We start from the raw sequence: 20,901 nt of genomic DNA on the forward strand, positions 1-20,901 counted from the left end.
GAAGGTGAGGTGATATCCTGATTGATATGAAAATGGGATACCACCTTAGGGAGAAATTCCGGAACCGGACGCAGAACTACCCTGTCCTGGTGAAGGACCAGGAAGGGAGTTTGTATGAGAGCGTTGCTAGCTCGGAAACTCTCCTAAGAGACGAGACCGTTACTAGAAGGCCACTTCCCGTGAAAAACGGGAAGGGAGACATCCTTCAAAGGCTCGAAAGGCGGCATCTGGAGAGCAATTAGAACCTTGTTCAGATCTCAGGGCTCTAACGGCCGCTTGTACGGAGTGCTGAGAAGACAAACTCCCCGTAGGAACGTGCGTACCTGAGGAAGTCGTCGTTTCTGAAAAAATACAGATAGCGCTGAGACTTGTCCCTAAAGGGAACTGAGCGACAACCCATTTTCCTACCTAGATTGCAGGAAGGAAGGAAACATAGACGATGCAACCGGCCAGGGAGAAACACCCTGCGCCGAGCACCGAGATAAGAACATCTTCCACGTCCTGTGGTCAATCTTGGCGGACGTTGGTATGCTAGCCTGTCTCATGGTGGCAACCACGTCCTGAGGTAATCCTGACGACACTAGGTTCCAGGACTCAATGCCACACCATCCGGTTGAGGGCCGTAGAATTCAAATGGAAGAATGGCCCTTGAGACAGCCAGTCTGATTGGTCTGGTAGTGCCCCCGGTTAGCCTACCGTGAGGCACCACAGAACCGAGTACCACAACATCCTCGGCCAATTTGTAGCGACGAGGATGGCGCGGCCGCAGTCGGTCTTGATCTAGCGCAGTACTCTGGGCAACAATGCCAGAGGTGGCACCTAAGGTAGCTGGAACTGCGACCAATGCTGAACTAAGGCGTTTGCCGCCAGAGCTCGATGATTGTAAAACCGTGCCATGAAGCTGGCACATTGTTGTTGTGCCGTGACGCCATTAGATCGACGTCCGGCCTCTGTCAGCGGCGCCAGATCTCCTGAAACCCGTCCGGGTGAGGAGACCATACTCTTTCGGCCACACCTCAGCGACTTAGGAAGTCAGCTTCCTAGTTTCCACACTTGGGATGTGAATTGTGGATATGGTGGATGCCGCGTCTTCCACCCACATCAGAACCTGCCGGACTTCCTGGAAGGCTTGCCGGTTGCGCGTTCTTCCTTGGTGGTTGATGTATGCCACCGCTGTGGAGCTGTCCGACTGAAGTCGGATATGCTTGCTTTCCAGCCGCTGTTGGAAGGATTGTAGGGCAAGATACACTGCTCTGTGTTCAAGAACATTGATCTGAAGAGTGGACTCTTGCTGAGTCCACGTACCCTGAGCGCTGTAGTGGAGAAAAAACTGCTCCCCACCCTGATAGACTCGCGTCTGTCGTAACTATCGCCCAGGACGGGGATAGGAAGGACCTTCTTTTTGACCAAGAGGTGAGAAGAAGCCACCACCGTAGAGATTCCTTGGCCGCCTGAGAAAGAACGACGACTCTGTTGAGGGACGTCGACTCCTCGTCCCATTGGCGGAGAATGTCCCATTGTAGTGGACGCAGTAAAACTGCGCGACAGGAACTGCCTCCATTGCTACCATCTTACGTAGGAAGTGCATGAGGCGTCTCAATGTGTGCGACTGGTTCTTAAAGAAGAGCTTGCAGCCCGTAGTGAATGCTGTTTGTCTAGCGGCAGCTTCACTATCGCTGAGAGAGTAAGAAACTCTATGCCTAGATATGTTATCGATAGGGTCGGGGTCGGATCTGACTTTAAAAAGTTGATGATCCACCCAAAACTCTAGAGAGTCTCCAGCGCAACGTTCGGGCAGTGTTGGCATGTTTCCTAAGAGAGTGCCTTGACAAGTAGATCGTCTAAATACGGGACCACAGAGTGACCCTGAGAGTGCAGGACTGTGACTACTGCTGCCCTGACCTTGGCGAAGACCAGTTGGACTGTCGCTAGCCGGAAGGTAGAGCTACGAACAGAGGGTGTTCGTCTCCTATAACGAAGCGTAGAAACGCTAGTGCTCTGGATCAATCGGCACGTGTGGATAAGCATCCTTGATGCCTAATGATGCTAGGAAATATCCTTGGGACCTTGAGGCGATGACATGGCGGAGGGATTCCATCCGGAACCGCCTGGTGTCCACGAGCTTGCTGAGCATTTTTAGATCCAGAACGGGACGGAACGGCCCGTTGTTATAGGTACCGCAAAGAATTTGGGGTAAAAACCGTGACCTTGTTCCTGAAGAGGAACGGGGGTCATCACTCTTTCTGCCTATAGAGTGCACCCTGTTTGCAGAAGAGCAGCGGCCCGGCCGGGAGGTGGAGAAATTCTGAAGAATCGAGTTGGAGGACGAGAAGTGAGCTCTATCCTGTACCCGTGAGACAGAATGTCTCACACTCAATGGTCATTGACCTATGGCAGCTAAATATCGCCAAGGCGGGAGAGCCTGCTACCGACCGAGGCCGCAAGTCATGAGGAAGCCGCCTTGGAAGCGGGTTTTCAGACTGTCGCTTTTTTGGGCGAGACTGAGCCCGCTAAGAATCTTAGCTCCTCTGATCCTTTGAGTCCACATTGGACGAGGAAAAATGGGACCTGCCCGAGCCTCGAAAAGGCCGAAAACCCCGACTGCCTCTTGCTCTGTTGGGGTTTGTTGTGTCCGGGCTGAGGAAAGGATGAATCCTTACCCTTGGACTGTTTGATGGTTACATCCAACGCTCACCAAACAGTCGGTCAGCAGAAAAAGGCAACTGGTTAGGCAACCTTTTTTGGAAGCAGAATCTGCCTTCCACTCACTTAACGAGCAGACCAGGCTCTGCTTAAAAACACGGAGTAGCGGAGGCTACCGCCGCACGGTTCGCAGAGTCCAGGACAACCTGAATCGCGTAAGAAACAAATGCAGACATTTGAGAGGTTAAGGATGCCACCTGCGGCACAGATGTACGTGTAACCGTGTCAATCTGTGTAAGACAAGCTGAAATAGCTTGGAGTGCCCCAAGGGAGAGAATGCCGGAGCCAACGGTGCGCCGACAGCTTCATAGATGGCTTTCGACCAGAGATCCATCTGTCTGTCAGTGGCATCTTTGAGTTTGCAGTTCCATCTCCCACTGCAACTATGGATCTAGCTACAAGCCTGGAGATTGGAGGATGCCGCTTGGGACACTGGGTCCAGTCCTTGACACGTCAGGGGACAGGGATAACGTGTATCCTAAGCCGTTTGGAGAAGCGCATATCTGGATAAGCGTGGTGTTCCTGGACTGCCTCTCTGAAGGCAGAGTGGTCCAGAAAAATACGTGAAGCTGACTCCTCCACTGGAGGAGCTGTGAGAAATAACCCACATTCTATAGATGGACGCTATAAGATTATTTACTATGGCGTCACAATCAGGTGTATCCAGATTGAGAGCGGTCTCAGGATCAGAATCCTGAGCCGCTACTTCCGCCTCATTACACAGCGAGTCCTTCACTGAGGGGGGCCATGGATCAATGATTCAACAGTGCCCATATTGTGAGAGACATGTCCGGACTGCTAGGCTTCTAGTATCATAGCCATAGTCTCAGAAAAACTGTCAGTAAATACTGCAGACACCGTCCTCATCCCCTGGCCATTTGCATACAATGGGAGTCTATGTACCTGCCGGCCGTATAGCCGTACATGCTGTAACAGCTGTATAGAAAAACATGTGGTTCTGCACCTTTGTTTTACACAGAGAATATGCTGATAACTCCTCCGCATAATCCAGGAGGGTATATACAACGTGCGATCAAACAGTGCAATGTATATAGTACAAGCATATCTATAAGTGCACTTCTGCACTAGTGGGGTTAGCACCACAGGTGCTGCTTAACGCCTGTTACAGCGATTGTGTGACTATCAGAATGCCAGGGTCTTCCACACTTGTCTCTGTATCGTACAGAAACTGACACTAATGGCTGCCGGTGTCCTTGTAGAGAAGGAAGCCGTGGGCGTGCCTGAGAAAGTGCGGGAATCCGGATTCACAGTGCACACAGTGAGAGGGGTGGAGTATGCAAAACATACTCCAGCTCTCAGCTCTGCTCTATGCAGCGTCACGCCCCTACCCTGACTGTCAGGGCTGTGGGCGGTAACGAAGGGAGACTAGGCCCAGAAGCCGGGGACTCGAGTTAACAGCGCGGCCGCCGTAAAAGCGCGGGCCGCGCTGAAGTCCCCGGCGCACCACAAGTGCCAGCCGCGCCGCAGTTCCAGCGGCCGGCGCGACCGATTCATAGAAGTGGCCAGCGTCCCGCCCCTCTCCTGACTGGCAGGTCTGGGGGCGGGAACGAACGGAAGCAGGCCGCAAAAGCCGGGGACTCTAGTTATCAGCGCGGCCGCCGTAAAAGCGCGGGCCGCGCTGAAGTCCCCGGCGCACCACAAGTGCCAGCCGCGCCGCTGCCAGCGGCCGGCGCGACCGATTCCTGGAAGTGGCCAGCGTCCCGCCCCTCTCCTGACTGGCAGGTCTGGGGGCGGGAACGAACGGAAGCAGGCCGCAAAAGCCGGGGACTCTAGTTATCAGCGCGGCCGCCGTAAAAGCGCAGGCCGCGCTGAAGTCCCCGGCGCACTACAAGTGCCAGCCGCGCCGCAGTCCCAGCGGCCGGCGCGACCAATTCCCATAAGTGAGCCTGCTTCAGCAAAGCTGAATGAGGCCATGGCACAGGCGCCGCAGCGCTGATGTCCCCCGGCGCACTACAACACCCAGCATGCTGCGGTGTGAGCGCCAAATGCACGGGGACACAGAGTACCTTGAGGAAGCAGGGCCATGTCCCTGATGTACTCCGCTCCATCCAGCATCTTCTCCAGGGGCTGTAGATGGAGCACGGTCTCAGTGCCTGGAGACCGGTAAATCCCACTTCACCCAGAGCCCTGTAAAAAGGGATGGGGAAGGAATCAGCATGTGGGCTCCTGCCGCCGTACCCGCAATGGGTACCTCAACCTTACAAACACCTCCGACATAAGTGGGGTGAGAAGGGAGCATGCTGGGGACACTATATGTGTCCTCTTTTCTTCCATCCGACATAGTCAGCAGCTGCTGCTGACTAAAAAGTGGAGCTATGCGTGGATGTGTTGCCTCCTTCGCACAAAGCACAAAACTGGTGAGCCAGTGATCCCACTGGGGGTGTATAGCCAGAAGGGGAGGGGCCTTACACTTTTAAGTGTAATACTTTGTGTGGCCTCCAGAGGCAATAGCTATACACCCAATTGTCTGGGTCTCCCAATGGAGCGACAAAGAAATCCTGGTGATTTGTTCTTTTTAACCACAGGGCTCTTCAGTAAAACAGGCCTCTTGTCATGGAAGCCTACATGTGCCTGACACAGAAGCTGTAGGATTTGACAGGCTCATTGTCTCCTTTATGAATAAAATCACTACATAGCTGTGAATATATCTGTGTAGCACACACATGATTCCTAGAACTATAGGAAACAAATGACAAAACCTTACAAATATTATGTATAGAATCTGTTATTAAAATACATATTTTAAATTAAAAAAAGGGATTGTTTTAAAGGATAAGTCTACTTTTAAGCCCGCTTTACACACTACAATATATCTTACGATGTGTCGGCGGGGTCACGTCGTAAGTGACACACATCCGGCATCGTAAGTTACATTGTAGTGTGTAACAGCTACGTGCGATTGCAAATGAATGGTAAAACGTTCATCGCACGCACGTCGTTCATTCCTCATGAATTGAACGTCAGGTTGTTCATCGTACCCAGGGTAGCACACATCGCAGTATGTGACACCCCGGGAACGATGAACAGATCTTACCTGCGTCCTGCGGCTCCCGCCGGCAATGCGGAAGGAAGGAGGTGGGCGGGATGTTTACGTCCCGCTCATCTCAGCCCCTCCGCTTCTATTGGCCAGCTGCCGCGTGACGTTGATGTGACGCCGAACGTCCCTCCCACTCCAGGAAGTGGATGTTCGCCGCCCACATCAAGGTCGTATGGACAGGTAAGTACGTGTGACGGGGGTTAATCATTTGTGCGGCACATTCAACAAAATTGAATGTGCCACACATACGATGGGAGCAGTTACGATCGCATACGATATCGTATGCAGAATTGTAACATGTAAAGCAGGCTTTACTTATATAAATATTTTATGATAAAATAGTGAGCTAAATACATTTAGGGTGAATCACAGATCTGCTCATTGACCACAATGATGAATTGTAGGACAGTATGCTGTATCTGCATACAAAGGGCATTAATAATATGTTGAGTGCATTGTGATACCATATGAATGTTAAACAGAACCTGTCACCAGATTTGTCCCTTATAAGCTGCGGCCACCACCAGTAAGCCCCTGTATACAGTATTCTGAAATACTGTATATAAGAGCCCAGACTGCTCTGTATAACGTAAAAAAATCCTTTTATCATACTTAGCTGCGGGGCGGTCCGGTCCGATGGGCGGTGCTGGTCTTGCTTCGGCACCTCCTCTCTTCTTCTGATCACCGTGCTCCTTCTTGTGGATAACGCATCCTATGTCATCCACACAGAGTCCGCCATTGTGCTCCTGCGCACTTCAGTCTGCCCTGCTGCGGGCAGAGCAAAGTAAAGTGCAACTGCGGAGAAAGGTCAAAGACCGCCCGCGCATGCGCACTACAGAAGTGTGCATGAGCAGGAGCGCAATATAGGACACTGTGTCGATGACGTAGGGGTGTATGATCAACACGGAGCAGGGAAGTAGGACGGTGATGACAAGAAGAGAGGAAGCGCCGGACCGAGACCAGTGACTCCCATCGGACTGGACCGTCTGCAGGTATTATAAAGCTGTTTTTAACGTTATACAGATCAGCCTGGACACTTATATACCTATAGCAACCAATCAGAGCTTCTTGACCTGTAACAAAATAGAAGCAGAGCTGTGATTGGTTGCTATAGACCACCTGATAAATCTCCAGGGTAACTGTCAAAACAGCCAATATATTACCTCATAAAACCCCACACAGTGAGTATACAGGTAAGGTCATGTGAGTTACATCAGCCTGGTCATAATAGGAGTCTTTAATAACAGATCAGTTCCCAGCTCCATTCACTTTAATGAAGGCATGTTTTTTGAAGAGTAACTGTAAAGCGCGGGATTACATTTTCATGTCAAAACATAGTCAATGATGTTCCCTGAGTCACAAGGGGTGTATGTGCAAAATTTTGTGAATGTACATGCGACGGTGCGGATTCCTTTAGAGGACATACACACACACACACACACACACACACATACACTCAGCTTTATATAATAGATTCCAGAATGCTGTATATAGGGGCCTACTGGTGGTGGCCACAGTTTATAGTGGACAAATCTAGCGACAAGTTCCTTTAAAGAGGACCCTTCAGCTCTCTTGATAAGACTTTATTACAAAATCATTTTATTTCTCATACTATAATATGTTTGGAGCAACGTTTCCTATAGCTATGGGTTGCACCGTTCCTCTGTTACACCTGCTAGAAATGTATAAATACTATAATTTGACAACTGGATTTCATTAATTGAGGTGACAAGGAGAATGTTAACACCCAGTTGTCAAATTATTAATCGGTTTAAAATAGAATAACAGAGGAACGGCACAATGCAAAGTTCTAAGAAGAAATACTCCAGAATTGTTATTGCCTTGGGAATACAAATGCTTATTATAACATACATGTCAGGAGTAGAGTTGAGCGGATCCGTCGCAGGTTGGAAAAGAAGTCCGGATCCAATCCCAAATATGGGAGGATATATTTGATTTTTTCTTTTTGTGGTTGCGGGGTAGACATCTTATTTGGGTGCTGCCCTTGTCAGGGCGGAAGTCTATCCACGGGGCACGACAGGGTTTTTGCACTACACCTGTCCACCTTATTCTTCCGGCCTGTGACCTCTCATCTTGGGACCGATATGCAGTCCAGCCCATGGATGAAGCTTGGGTGAGATCAAGCCTATGCGCTGCCATGTGGCATTTTGTTGTTTGCACTATTTATGCACAAGCACTTTATTACTATTATCGATTTTATCTAGTCTTAGAGTAAAAGTTAAGTTTTAGTCCCTGCTATTATTTTTGTTTATGCTTTTTGGACTATTGGGCATTACCTTTCTGCTTGGCAGACTTGCTATTATACCCGATGATAATAAGCCTTACTGTATCCTCACCTATCCCTTGTAGACTGTGAGCCCTCCCGGGCAGGGACCTCTATCCTCCTGTACCTTTCTGTGCCTTGTATTGTTTATGATTATTATTATTATTATTATTATTATTTATTTATAGAGCACCATTAATTCCATGGTGCTGTACATGAGAAGGGGGTTACATACAAAATACGTATACAAGTTACAGTAGACAGACTAGTACAGAGGGAAGAGGGCCCTACCCTTGCGGGCTTACATTCTATAGGATTATGGGGAGGAGACAATAGGTGGGGTGTAGGTCAGGCGGCAGCTCCGCACGGTGGTCGGGCGGCAGCTCCGCACGGTGGTCGGGCGGCAGCTCCGCACGGTGGTCGGGCGGCAGCTCCGCACGGTGGTCGGGCGGCAGCTCCGCACGGTGGTCGGGCGGCAGCTCCGCACGGTGGTCGGGCGGCAGCTCCGCACGGTGGTCGGGCGGCAGCTCCGCACGGTGGTCGGGCGGCTGCTCCGCACGGTGGTCGGGCGGCAGCGAGTTCATTGTAGATTGTAGGCATTTCGGAACAGGTGCGTTTTCAGGTTCTGTTTGAAGTTTGCAAGGGTAGGGGATAGTCTGACGTGTTGAGGCAGCGAGTTCCAGGAGACTGGGGATGCTCGGGAGAAGTCTTGGAGTCGGTTGTGTGAGGAGCGAATGAGAGAGGAGGAGAGGAGGAGATCTTGGGAGGACCGGAGGTGACGTGTTGGAGTGTAGTGGGAGAGTAGTTCGGAGATGTACGGAGGGGAAATGATTATTGTACTTGTCCCTATTATGTATACCCCTTTCACATTTAAAGCACCATGGAATTGATGGCGCTATAATAATAAATAATAATAATAATAACTGCTGAAAAGTGATTTCTACAGACTCGGTTTGAATAATAGTTAATTTTAATATGACACATGCCCTTTAAAAACTTTATTTTGTGTCAGCTAAACAAAAACTACAAATGAAAACAGGATTTGTAACTGCACAATATTATTGTCTGCACTGGTGTTTTTACATATATGCAAATTATTTATTGTAAGAATCAACTGTATTTCAAGTTTACCATATTCTTACCGGAATTTAATTTTGGTCATGATGGATATGTATAGGTCATGATTTGCAAGTTAAAAGTGCACATATCTCTACTATTTAGGTAGAAATATAAAATAGACTTTGCAGAGGTCAGATCTTATAATGAGTAATATATAATGTGACCTACCTAATCTCAGTTACATCGGACTTGTCCAACTTCTGCAGTTCCAGCTTTGCAGCTTCCAGTATAGGCAAGGCTTCGGCCAGAGCGCTCTCTGCCTCCTGCTTTTCCACAGCAATAACTTTATTTTGCTCCTCTATTTCTGCAGCCTTCTCTTCTGCAAGCTTCCTTTTCTCCTCCGCTGTAATTAGAAAAAAATCAACCAAAAAGGACGTAAATTAAAATAAAAAAAATAAAAAAAAACTCACCACAAGAAAGCCACCAGCCAACTCAGGGACCCTTGACGTTTGGGTTACGAGCTTATGTATTTTGGCCAAAATATGGACCAATACCACTTATTATTTTACCGTACATCATTCTTTTGCACAACTTTTCACAGGATGCAGCCGGGCCCTCTGGGGTGTCTGTCCTGTGTGCTAGGGAACTTAAATAGTGCTTGGCAGCCCGCCTGATCTAATAGAAGGGCGTCATCAATGGGATGTGAGCCAGACACTGTGCATTGCACATATCTGTGTGACTGGTGCCCTATGTAAAACCTTAGTGTGCATGATTAATACCAGCAGCCACCCCCTCCATAAGTTGGCAGGTTGAGAGTGGCTGTCTCATCAGTATTCTGCACCTGTGTTACCCATACCTTTATCATGGGGGGAAGTGCATTTGGCATTTTTGACCTGAGTAGGCTGGTGGCTTTTTTGTGGTAAGTTTTTTTTATTTTTTTGTAATTAGAAATAAACATTGTCTTAGTCATAGTCTTTTTCTTGTTCTTTTTTTTTTTTTTTTTTTTTTTTAATATGACTTAGTGTATATGCTATTAAATAATTAAAATGAAGAGAATTGAAATGATGCATCCACATAAAATTTCATATTCACTTCTCAACATTGAAATTGCAACACCAAGACGGAAAAGTCATGGAATTTTGGTAATCACAGGATTGATAGACTTGTTAGTGATATGCATCACTAACATTATAAAATACATAAAATACATAAAATGTAAGATCTACAGGGAGGGAAATCAGTACACCTCTCGGAACAGTGTCTGGGAGGCTGTGGTGGCTGTTGCACGCAATGTTGATCATAAACAGATCAAGCAACTGACAGAATCTATGGATGATGGGCTGTTGAGTGTCATCATAAAGAAAGGTGGCTATATTGGTAACTAATTTTTTGGCGTTCTGTTTTTGAATGTCAGAATAATTTATTTCTAAAAATTTTTACAGTTATATTGGTTTACCTGGTGAAAATAAACAAGTGTAGATGGGAATATATTTGGTTTTTATTAAGTTGCCTAATAATTCTGCACAGTAATAGTTACCTGCAAAAACAGATATCCTCCTAAGATAGCCAAATCTAAAAAAAAAAACACCCCAACTTCCAAAAATATCAAGCTTTGATATTTATGAATCTTTTGGTTTGATTGAGAACATAGTTGTTGATCAATAATAAAAAAAATCCTCTAAAATACAACTTGCCTAATAATTCTGCACATGGTGTAAACGTGATACCACTGCCTGCAGCATCTGCGGACCTCTTACCCATCAAGCACATCTGAGAATAGATTCAGCATGCCATTATATTGCTCAGAAAACCATTAATAACCTCATTAGTCACAGAAAAGTACTGAAGACTGAATAATTTGAGATGGTTTGAAAATTTAGTTTTTAATTTTTTCATCATTTGCATATCATTAACATGTCTGTCAATTCTGTGATTTCCATAATTGCACAACTTTTTCTTCTAAGTGTTGCACTTGTTGAATGTTTAGGAGTATATGACGTTGCATAGCTTGTCATGTCATCCAAATTCAACTGAGAAGCCATACATATAAATATTAATTCAATGCAAAGCAAAATCAAATGTGACTTCACGGTTTTGCTATTGGAAAGAAAGCTGTAAGTTACCATTCAAGGTGCACACAAAATCTCATTCCATATTTTGTGATGGTTGTAATGTTTAAATTCCTTAATCCTCTGTGACATAAATTTCTACTTGATTTTCAAGGGAGAATCATTCATATACATTAGTATACATGGATATACTGTAATTACAGGGATCTGCTCACCTACTGCAGTGTTCACAGATATCTCATCCAGCAATGCTTCACATGCAGCCGATTTCTCAGCTAATACCACCTTCTGCTCAGCCAGCTTTACGTTCAGTTCAGCCAATTGGACGGCAGCTTCCTTCAGCTTGTCTAGGCCTCCTTCCAATCGCTTGCATTGTGCTGCAGTAGGGGAAAAACACACATGCGGCTAAATTGGAAACATTTCCATACATTTTTCTATCCAGCTGCTCCAACCAGTTTTGCAAAAGTGACATCAGAACGTGCAGCCATATTGTTCCTCCCTTTGATTTGTTGCTTCTATGTACATGTAGCAAATAACAAAACGCCAACAGTCTATGTACTGAAAAACAGAGCAGAGTGGAAAAAGAAAGCCCCCAATTCATCAAAGTGTTTTTGCCAGATTTCTGGGGTAAAGCACTTTGAAAGGTCACAAAACTTTTGCGCAGCACAGAGTTGTTCAAAAATGTTGGCATTTTTACACAAGTCCCAGACAGAGCCACCAAAGTGAGCAGAGCTTTGGTGAGACCGGGGCTCGAAACCACAATCATGAGCTGTGGTTTACCTTACATAAATAAGTCTTACTCCACTCTCTGACTGAAGTAAGTTTTCTTGCCTTTCGTATGGAGGCACACGTCACTCGTCAAACACTACTGATTTATTAAGGGTCATTCTCCTCTAACTGAATCAGGAGTATTTGATTCCAACATGTTCCCTCATTAAGACTGGTGAGAAAATTGCGGGTCTTGATGAATCAGGGCCATTGTTTACAAGAAATTACTAATGTCACCTTCCTTTAGCAATTGTCACTTTACAGTTTGTTCTCTGTGCAACTGAAGAGCAAAAAGGCCAAATTTCTCTCAGTAGATTGTGGTAATAAAATCTCCTTTTCTTATGGTAGGTCATAATAATAATAATATAATTCTATTATTATCTTATTCTTACAATGATAGCGTTGCCCAATTATCCACGGGATTCGTATGTCACACCATCTGATGCTGTGACATCCGAAACGTGTGGATAATTAACTAATTAAACTTGGTTAATGCTGTAGTGGAATAATTTTAATGAATAAAGGAGAACACAAGTTTGTGAAGCTGGAGTTTCTTTAGACTGAATATTGCGCACGTACTGACTGGAATATATCCATGCTCCAAACTGCCTCCTAGTGAGCTGGACTTTTTCCTTTGCTGTTTTTCCGCCTTCATCTTACATTTAGGCTTGGAAAAGCTCCCTTTTTAGTATTAAATACTGGCTTTGAGAGATGGGTTAGCCAACAAAGAGAGATGCCCAAAACTTGTAGCCATCACCCATGGTTATAATGACATCTATTTAAACAATAATTTATTAACTTTGCAATTACTTTTCCTGAAATACTGTATCTGTTAAACAGATGGCATAATAGCGTATGGGTTTTTTCCAGGCTAAGGTAATTTTTTTAACCACTTTATTAAGCCAAATCCTGACATTGCGAAATAAACACACTGTTCAGATTCACCTCTGCTTGCCGGTTTGAGCAGTTATGACATGACCGTAAGGGTGGCTTTACACGCTACGATATCGGTACCGATATCGCTAGCATGCGACCCGGATGTTCCTCGTTCCTACGGGGGTCACACACAGCGATGTGCACTGCCGCAGGAACGAGGAACAACTTCGGCAAAGCGATAGCATCGATACTTGGGAGCGGACCCCCATGTCAACGAGGAGCGATTTTGGACGTTTTTGCAACGATTCAAAATCCCTCCTAGCAGTCACACACAACGAGATTGCTACAGCGACCGGATGTGTGTCACAAATTCCGTGACCCCAACGAGATCGCTGTAGCAAAACCGTAGTGTGTAAAGCCCGCTTAAGTATGCAATCTGTATGTTTGCGGACATGTGCTGATCAACTTCTCTTCCTACTTCTCCCAATGTTCTTATTATTCAGTGAGAGGAATAAGAAAGAAGTTAATCAATACATGACCATAATTCTGTAGACCACAAAACTGGGGTTACGTGACTGAAGCCAAATCCCAAAGTTGTGTATGTTTAGATTCAACATGCTAAAGTCCTTATAAACATTTGGCCTTGCCTGAAAAACCCCTTTAACACATGTATCACCCGTAGGCTATTGTGGCATCTATTTAGCAAAAAGGATTATGAAGTATCCATTAAACAAATAGTTGTGATCGATGGCATATAGTGGTATGATTGACCCATAGACTGTTCTTGAAAGCAGATATATTCTTTCATCCGTGCATGGGGATTGTGTACTCAACTGCGTTATTACCCATGTCATGTGTAGCAGTATACTTATATTACAATCAATCAGAGGTAAAAAGAAAATGATGGATGTGTTTAGTACGTATATCATGACATAGAGGAGAAAAGCGCTGTGTAAGCCTAGCTTCAGATATATTCACATCATCCCACACTCAGATTTTACCCAGATTAAACTTGTTCTTTTCATCCAGTAACTTTGAATATGTGTTGATGAAATCCAGATAATTCTTTGGAGTCACATAATTACTTCTTCTTAGTTTTTGCTGGAATTTTTTACTAAATTGTCCAACTGAATCATGAACCATAACAACATGGCCGATGACCGGCTCCAAGTGCTGAGAAGGGATCATCTCGTTCTCTCCTAGAAAACAGAATAAACAGCTTATCTCATAAGCTTTGCAGGATAAGCAAGGAATAAAATTTGGTGTGCAGAAAAATTTGAGTTACAGCGATGATTAGAATGAGAAATTACTGAAAGATAGTATACACTTACCTAAAAACGATTTAGCAACAGCATACAATGCCTGGGGTGGCCAAGGCAAAAACCAGTCGATACCAGTGTTATTTACTAAACCTAGACATGAAAAATGCATGTTTTATCATCAGTATTCAAAGCAAAAATAGGTTACAGTCTGCAATATATATTTTAATATTATACAGAAAAATATAATATATAGTATTAATATCTTCTACATGTTTGTTGATAAGTGAAAAACAAAAAAAAGTCAGTCTATATTCCATTAATGGGTTAATCCACTTTTTATTTTAAATTTCAATGTATTTTTATTAGATCTACAAAGAAAAATCTGGTCATCCCGTTACAATGGGGGAACTCAGAAGCAATTGGCCAATCGTCCTGTGGTGCCAACACATGAAGCGTTATTTTGTGCCTGGTCAAATTATTGGGTGTCTTATGTAAATGTATCAACTGGTTGGTCCAGAGAAAGTGAGGATACTATATAGCTAACTAATGGAGGTCCAGAGCTAGGGGCACTCCTCTATTAACTTAGAATGGCCTTACGGGGTACTTAAACACTAATTTAAAGCTGTAATTCTCTGACACAGATATGAGTAAACTCAACTGTACTAGAAAAAAAAGTGTCTCCTTACCTGGAAAATTTCGGCATCTTGTCCTCAATGTATCACCCACTGGAGACATTCCAAGAACAATATGGAGGTTGTTTGCGCTCTTGTTAACAAAGAACTGCCAAATGCTCTCTTTAGCAGGTCCCATGCCATGTTTTCCAGCTTCATCTCTGATTTGGTTTAGTATGGATTCCTTCTCATCGTCTGGGAAAAGTGCAGGGACCATTCCTAAGAAGCAATCAAATAATTTCAGATCAGGCAAAATTCGAATTCACCAGTTCGCACGGATTTTCCTGGGAGATATGATGTCCCGTATTATCCTCTAAAGTTTCTTTCGACCCTAGAGCACAATAAACTTAATATGTAAAAAAAAGAAGAAAATCCTTATAGTCAGCTTATTGCTCACCTCTCCGGCCTCTTTGCTTCTAACAAATACACGTATAGTTCTTGTCACATCCTTTGATCTTCACTGTGAGCTCTGAAATTCCCAGGCATCTCACAATGACCCGGGACATATGGCTCTGAGGAGGACCACAGTAGGGTCCTTTGTAAATATGTGAAAGGGTCACGATGTCATGATGTGCGCCATGATCTTGCATGTGCATGCACAGAATCCCCCCAGGTCTCATCAGACCCAGAAGTAACAGCTCAGTGTGAGTGGACTGAGGATTTCAGTGCTCGCTACAGGGACAGTGAGGAGTGAAGGGCCTGGAGAAGTGAGCGGAGCGGTAAGGAAAATGTAAGGGTATTTTTTTAAAACATTTTGATGGCCTTTTATGGTTCAGAAAGACGGCAATCAGCCGCATCCATTTTACTGATCCGAGAGGAACCAAACTCGAGTTTATTCGCTCATCTCTAACCTGCACCCCTCCTGGATTTATAAGCAGAAAAAATGGCTTTTATAACATCATTACTGATTTTCCTCCTTGGTATTGTGCTGAAACATGACATGCCTGAATGCTGCAGACCAGCAAGCTGCCAAACTTCTGCTTTTATAGAGGTGGTAACATTTGCTGATAAAAAAATGAACCAATAGCACTTGATCCACGGCACTTGACTTGGCTGCTTTTTATTCCCTTAATTTCTATAGAAGTAGTAAGGATGTACTTAGTTTTTCAAACAATGCTTCAACATGTTGGTCTACTTTTTGTTAAATATATAATGGCACAATATAATTTATCCCGTGTTGTTGTTTATCTGGGGTAGTATTGATCTACTTTTAAGATCTCTTAAGGATTAGATGTAGATGTTTTTGTTTTTTAATTACAGTATGTCCTGAATTCAAAAAGGGCGTACTTAGTTTTTTTATGACTGAATTTGTTGTTGATTATAATTTTCTATATATTCTATATGGTAACTTCTTACCAGACGTTAGCATGTTATTAATAAGTTCCAGGAACCCTTCTTCAGCCACGTGGGCATCTGTAAACAAGAAAATCATCTTCTTGTTCTCCAAACCAAGTTTTATATAGAGATTCTTCAAGTCTTCCCTGAAACTGTTCTCTCCGTATCCACGGCTTAGGACAATTTCAAAAACCTAATGGAAAGATAAGGACTTTTTGTTGCCTATGAAAATTAATCGTATACTTTCTATAGAAATACTGTCAAACCTCATATCCAGCAGCAAATGCTGCAAGCCTAGCAAGGGATTGCTTTCCTGAGCCTCCGACACCAACCAGCAGAGCGTGACCTCGATCCATCCTAATAATGCGGTGTATTCGGGTTAAATGCTCAAGAGCATCATCAAAAAGAACTAAGTTCATTTTGGTTTTAGTTTCATTATATTCCTCTAGGATTTCCTAATGTGGACAAAAAAATACAAATGTAAACTATGTAAGAGATGTGGGATCATATGCATCATATGTTTGAAAAAAGACGGAGCGTCTCTAACCTGAAAGAGAGCTTTAGCTGCATCATAATCTTGGATGTCTTCATATACTCGCGGCTCTCCTTCATTCATTGCTGTTCTGAAGTCCCCAAAAAGAATGGGGTCTCGTATGGCATCATCTAGATCAGCTTTGAAGTGTTCATCAATCAGACTCCGAATATGACCTTGTACCTGGAAAATGAATGAAAAACTTAAAGAAGTTGTCATAAATGGATAAAATTTTTGGGTAAAAAGTGATTTACCCCTTATTAAAGGGAACCTGTCACTAAGTTTTTCCCTTATGAACTGCAGCCATCACCAGATAATCCTCATATACAGCATTCTAGATAGATAAAACCGGTCCTTTGAGCGCTAATAGATCTATTATCTCAGGTTTTCTTTGTGAATAATTATGCTTTATTTGTGACAATTAGATTAAAACAAATAAAGCTCTTGTTATCACAACGTGTTTCAGCAAGATAAACTTGCCATCATCAGGCTCCGCGCATGTGCACTTTGACCTCCCCAGCTGAGGGCAGATCAAAGTTCTGTAGTGCATATGCGTGGGTGTTCTTTCACATTTCCTCATGCCTGCACATTACAGTAGTTTGCTCTAGTTTCAGCAGGGGAAATCAAAGGGCGCATGCGCAGGAGCGCAGTGCTGGCCTCTGTGGACAACGTTGGATGCATCATCCACAATGGGTTGGGAAGAAGGAAGACAGCAATTAAGGCAGAGAGGAGGACCAAGAGCAGCAATGCCCATCGAACTGGACCGCCCCCTAGGTAAGCATTATAAAGGTCTTTTTTTATGTTATATAGAGCGTCCTTGACTCTTATATACAGTATTCTAGAATTATGTATATGAGGGCTTACTGGTGGTGGCCGCAACTCATAAGGGAAAAACCTTGGGACAGGTTCCCTTTAAAATGTACAGGTTGTTGCTTTGCTTATTGGCCACCCTGCAGTCACAGTCTGATAAGTAGGCACGGAGCATATACTGTAGTACAAGCAAGCTTTCTCTATACTTTACAGCCTGAAGCCGGCCAAGATGAGGTTCAACCAGCTTTAGTCCCTCTGCTCTTCTCCCATGCCTAATAAGTAAAGCTTGCAGTTTGGGGGAGGGCATAGCGGAGATGCACTGGTCTCAATTGTCAATCTTCAGGAATGCACCACCCTCACAAACAAGAACATTGAGGGCTAGGGTGCACTCCTAAGGCTCCATCTTAAGAAAACCCCTCTAATAGGTTACATATTTATGTGGAGCTTGAACAATCCCCTATTGCACACAATATTTGAGAATACAAGACGTGTTATTTACCACTGTCTTATCGCTTTCATTGATCAGTCTATCATGGAAAACTCTCAGGGCCTCATTCCTCCAGACTCTCACCATTTGTGCCATTGTCTGGAATCTTAAATTCATTAAAAAAAAACACAAAAGTCAGGAAGACATATCCTTTTTACATATATTTTAAAGGAATTTTAGTGAACATTTTGCTACAATAGTAAACAAATAAAACATACCTCTCCGGAGTTGTCGAAACTAATCCATTAAATACCCGGGAAAGATCTCGAAGGTTAAATATGTAATGGAACTTTGAAGGAGTTGGGGGAAGGTCCCTAACAATCATTTTATAGAGCTCGAGGGTACAGAAAGTTAACTTGTCACAAATGGTCTGGACGTCTTCACTGAATAGCTGTAGAAGTGAAAGAGAACAAGTCAAACAACACATGATGGAAAACACAATATGGGACGCCACATAAAACCAAATCGGGGGTGGAAATATCATTGGTGCAACCTGTGTGGCTGCACAGGGGCTCAAGAGGTGAAAGGCCCAGTCACACTAAACAACATCACTAGCAACATCGCTGCTAATGAACAACTTTTGTGACGTAACAGCGATGTTGCTAGCGATGTTGCTGTGTGTGACATCCAGCAACAACCTGGCCCCTGCTGTGAGGTCGTTGGTTGTTGCTGAATGTCCTGGGCCATTTTTTAGTTGTTGCTCTCCCGCTGTGAAGCGCACATCGCTGTATGTGACAGCGACAGAGCAACAACTAAATGTGCAGTGAGCAGGAGCCGGCTTCTGCGGACTCTGGTAACCACAGTAAACATCGCGTAACCAAGAAGCCCTTACCTTGGTTACCCGATATTTACCTTCGTTACCAGCCTCCGCCGCTCTCAGCTGTCAGTGCCAGTTCCTGCTCTCTGCACATGTAGCTGCAGTACACATTGGGTAATTAACCCCATGTGTACTGTAGCTAGGAGTGCAGGGAGCCAGCACTAAGCAGTGTGCGCAGCTCCCTGCTCTCTGCACATGTAGCTGCAGTACACATGGGGTAATTAACCCCATGTGTACTGTAGCTAGGAGAGCAGGGAGCCAGCGCTAAGCAGTGTGCACGGCTCCCTGCTCTCTGCACATGTAGCTGGAGTACACATGGGGTAATTAACCCCATGTGTACTGTAGCTAGGAGAGCAGGGAGCCAGCGATAAGCAGTGTGCACGGCTCCCTGCTCTCTGCACATGTAGCTGCAGTACACATGGGGTAATTAACCCCATGTGTACTGTAGCTACGAGAGCAGGGAGCCAGCGATAAGCGTTGTGCGCTGGTAACCAAGGTAAATATTGGGTTGGTTACCCGATATTTACCTTAGTTACCAAGCGCAGCATCGCTTCCTTGCGGTGCTGCTGGCTGGGGGCTGGTCACTGGTTGCTGGTGAGCTCACCAGCAACTCGTGTAGCCACGCTCCAGCGATCCCTGCCAGGTCAGGTTGCTGGTGGGATCCAACCTCCTAGCAACTTACCAACGATCCCTATCAGGTTGGATCGTTGTTGGGATCGCTGGTAAGTTGTTTAGTGTGACTGGGCCTTAAGGGGGGCACTAAAACACGCTATGTTGTAAGATTAATTTCTACATTATGCAGCTTGGAGCACATGATTCATGAGCATTCGTAGAATACTTTTACTGTCCACTATAATGGCATGGAGGTGGCTTAGGGGCCTTAAAACTTGTAACAGATCCCCTTTAAATAACTCATAGAGAACTAAAAGCAAAATTAAAATTACCATTGTGTGTCCATGTAGAATAGAAAAGTAAATGAGATGTAAGGATTCTTCTGAAGGGAAAAGCACATTAAAGACAGTAAACAGGGATATAAATCGTGTATCTACTTCATTACGGCCACCACCAGCCTTTCCCATTGCAGCTATAAATCCAAGATCTCTTAGGAACTTGCAATTTAGTTCCTTGCCACGATCGTACATGCCACCCTTTTCCAGCAGTAATTTCAACAGGGCAATTGGCTGTTGGGTCCCATATTCATCGACCTAGATTCAAAATGGAAAGCAGAATTAGTTTGTATATAATAATGTTTGTTATTTTTACTTAAAGTATAACAGTTAAAAGAATATTTTTTTTTTATTATTTGTGGACAGAATGTCATGAAAAACACAAACCTTTGGCATATTCATGTCATCCATGAAGACCAATAAGCGTTTGCCCATAGGTGGTCCATAGGTGTCTTTAGTACGTTTCTCTACATTGGCTTCTAGATTTCTTTGGATATCCATAGATGTAGTACGTGATGAAAAATTGATGGTAAGCAGCATCTGTCCAGAAAGAAACACATAAGATTGTATGGAAATGGTGTTATTTTAAGCAAGATTTATATGTATATAGAATATGAAAAAGGGAACAAGGGAAAAAAAAGAGAAAAGTAGCAGGGTAGGTGACTACTATACACTAGTACCTTATTATCACTGTTCAAGTTCCTTAAGAGGTTCATTGTAGTAGCTGTTTTAGATGTACCAGATTCACCAACAAGGACTACTGGCCTTTTAATCTTCACCATTTGCTCCAACAGCCACGTGGTACGTGTAGTGTCCACCGTAGGAACTAAAGATAACAGAAGGATTTTTGTTACTAGTGCATATTACAAGCATTTACAGGATAATGTAAAGATCATGACAATCATTTTTCACTGAGCAAAATCTGCTGAACCCATTAGATTTGGAGGAACTGGCTGACTATTTCAAGTAAATGGGGCCTCCTGAATTTTCCCAAAAGATGATGGCAAAAAAAGGATCAAGTATGGAACCAAATGGTCAAGAAGTGGTATATTTCCCTCTCCCCATTAAAAACAATTGGCTGAATCAAGTGTGCATGTATTTTGGGGAGGAACAGCTGTCGGCCATTGGCTATTGAAGATATATGGACACATTAAGATAAAGATTTTCAATGAAAAATGAGCAAATCATGAACAATAAAGCTACCTATTAACACAATGGCACTG

At 44.3% G+C, this 20,901-nt stretch overlaps 1 protein-coding gene across 1 annotated transcript in view; it reads right to left on the reverse strand.

The window, feature by feature from the left end:
* The window catches only part of DNAH10 (dynein axonemal heavy chain 10), a 238,147-nt gene that overhangs the window by 71,809 nt on the left and 145,437 nt on the right, over nucleotides 1–20,901 (reverse strand). Inside the window, exons 45-57 of the mRNA XM_075322704.1 lie at nucleotides 20,359–20,504; nucleotides 20,066–20,218; nucleotides 19,676–19,936; nucleotides 18,133–18,305; nucleotides 17,927–18,020; nucleotides 16,633–16,800; nucleotides 16,352–16,540; nucleotides 16,107–16,278; nucleotides 14,766–14,969; nucleotides 14,149–14,229; nucleotides 13,819–14,016; nucleotides 11,389–11,550; nucleotides 9,333–9,507 (exon numbers count right to left, since the gene is read on the reverse strand). Of these exons, the coding sequence (XP_075178819.1) occupies nucleotides 9,333–9,507; nucleotides 11,389–11,550; nucleotides 13,819–14,016; nucleotides 14,149–14,229; nucleotides 14,766–14,969; nucleotides 16,107–16,278; nucleotides 16,352–16,540; nucleotides 16,633–16,800; nucleotides 17,927–18,020; nucleotides 18,133–18,305; nucleotides 19,676–19,936; nucleotides 20,066–20,218; nucleotides 20,359–20,504 (2,176 nt within the window). The remainder of the gene's footprint in view (nucleotides 1–9,332; nucleotides 9,508–11,388; nucleotides 11,551–13,818; nucleotides 14,017–14,148; nucleotides 14,230–14,765; nucleotides 14,970–16,106; nucleotides 16,279–16,351; nucleotides 16,541–16,632; nucleotides 16,801–17,926; nucleotides 18,021–18,132; nucleotides 18,306–19,675; nucleotides 19,937–20,065; nucleotides 20,219–20,358; nucleotides 20,505–20,901) is intronic.

This window comes from Anomaloglossus baeobatrachus, chromosome 1, assembly GCF_048569485.1.
Source record: "Anomaloglossus baeobatrachus isolate aAnoBae1 chromosome 1, aAnoBae1.hap1, whole genome shotgun sequence".
In the NCBI taxonomy this organism is placed as follows: Eukaryota; Metazoa; Chordata; class Amphibia; order Anura; family Aromobatidae; genus Anomaloglossus; species Anomaloglossus baeobatrachus.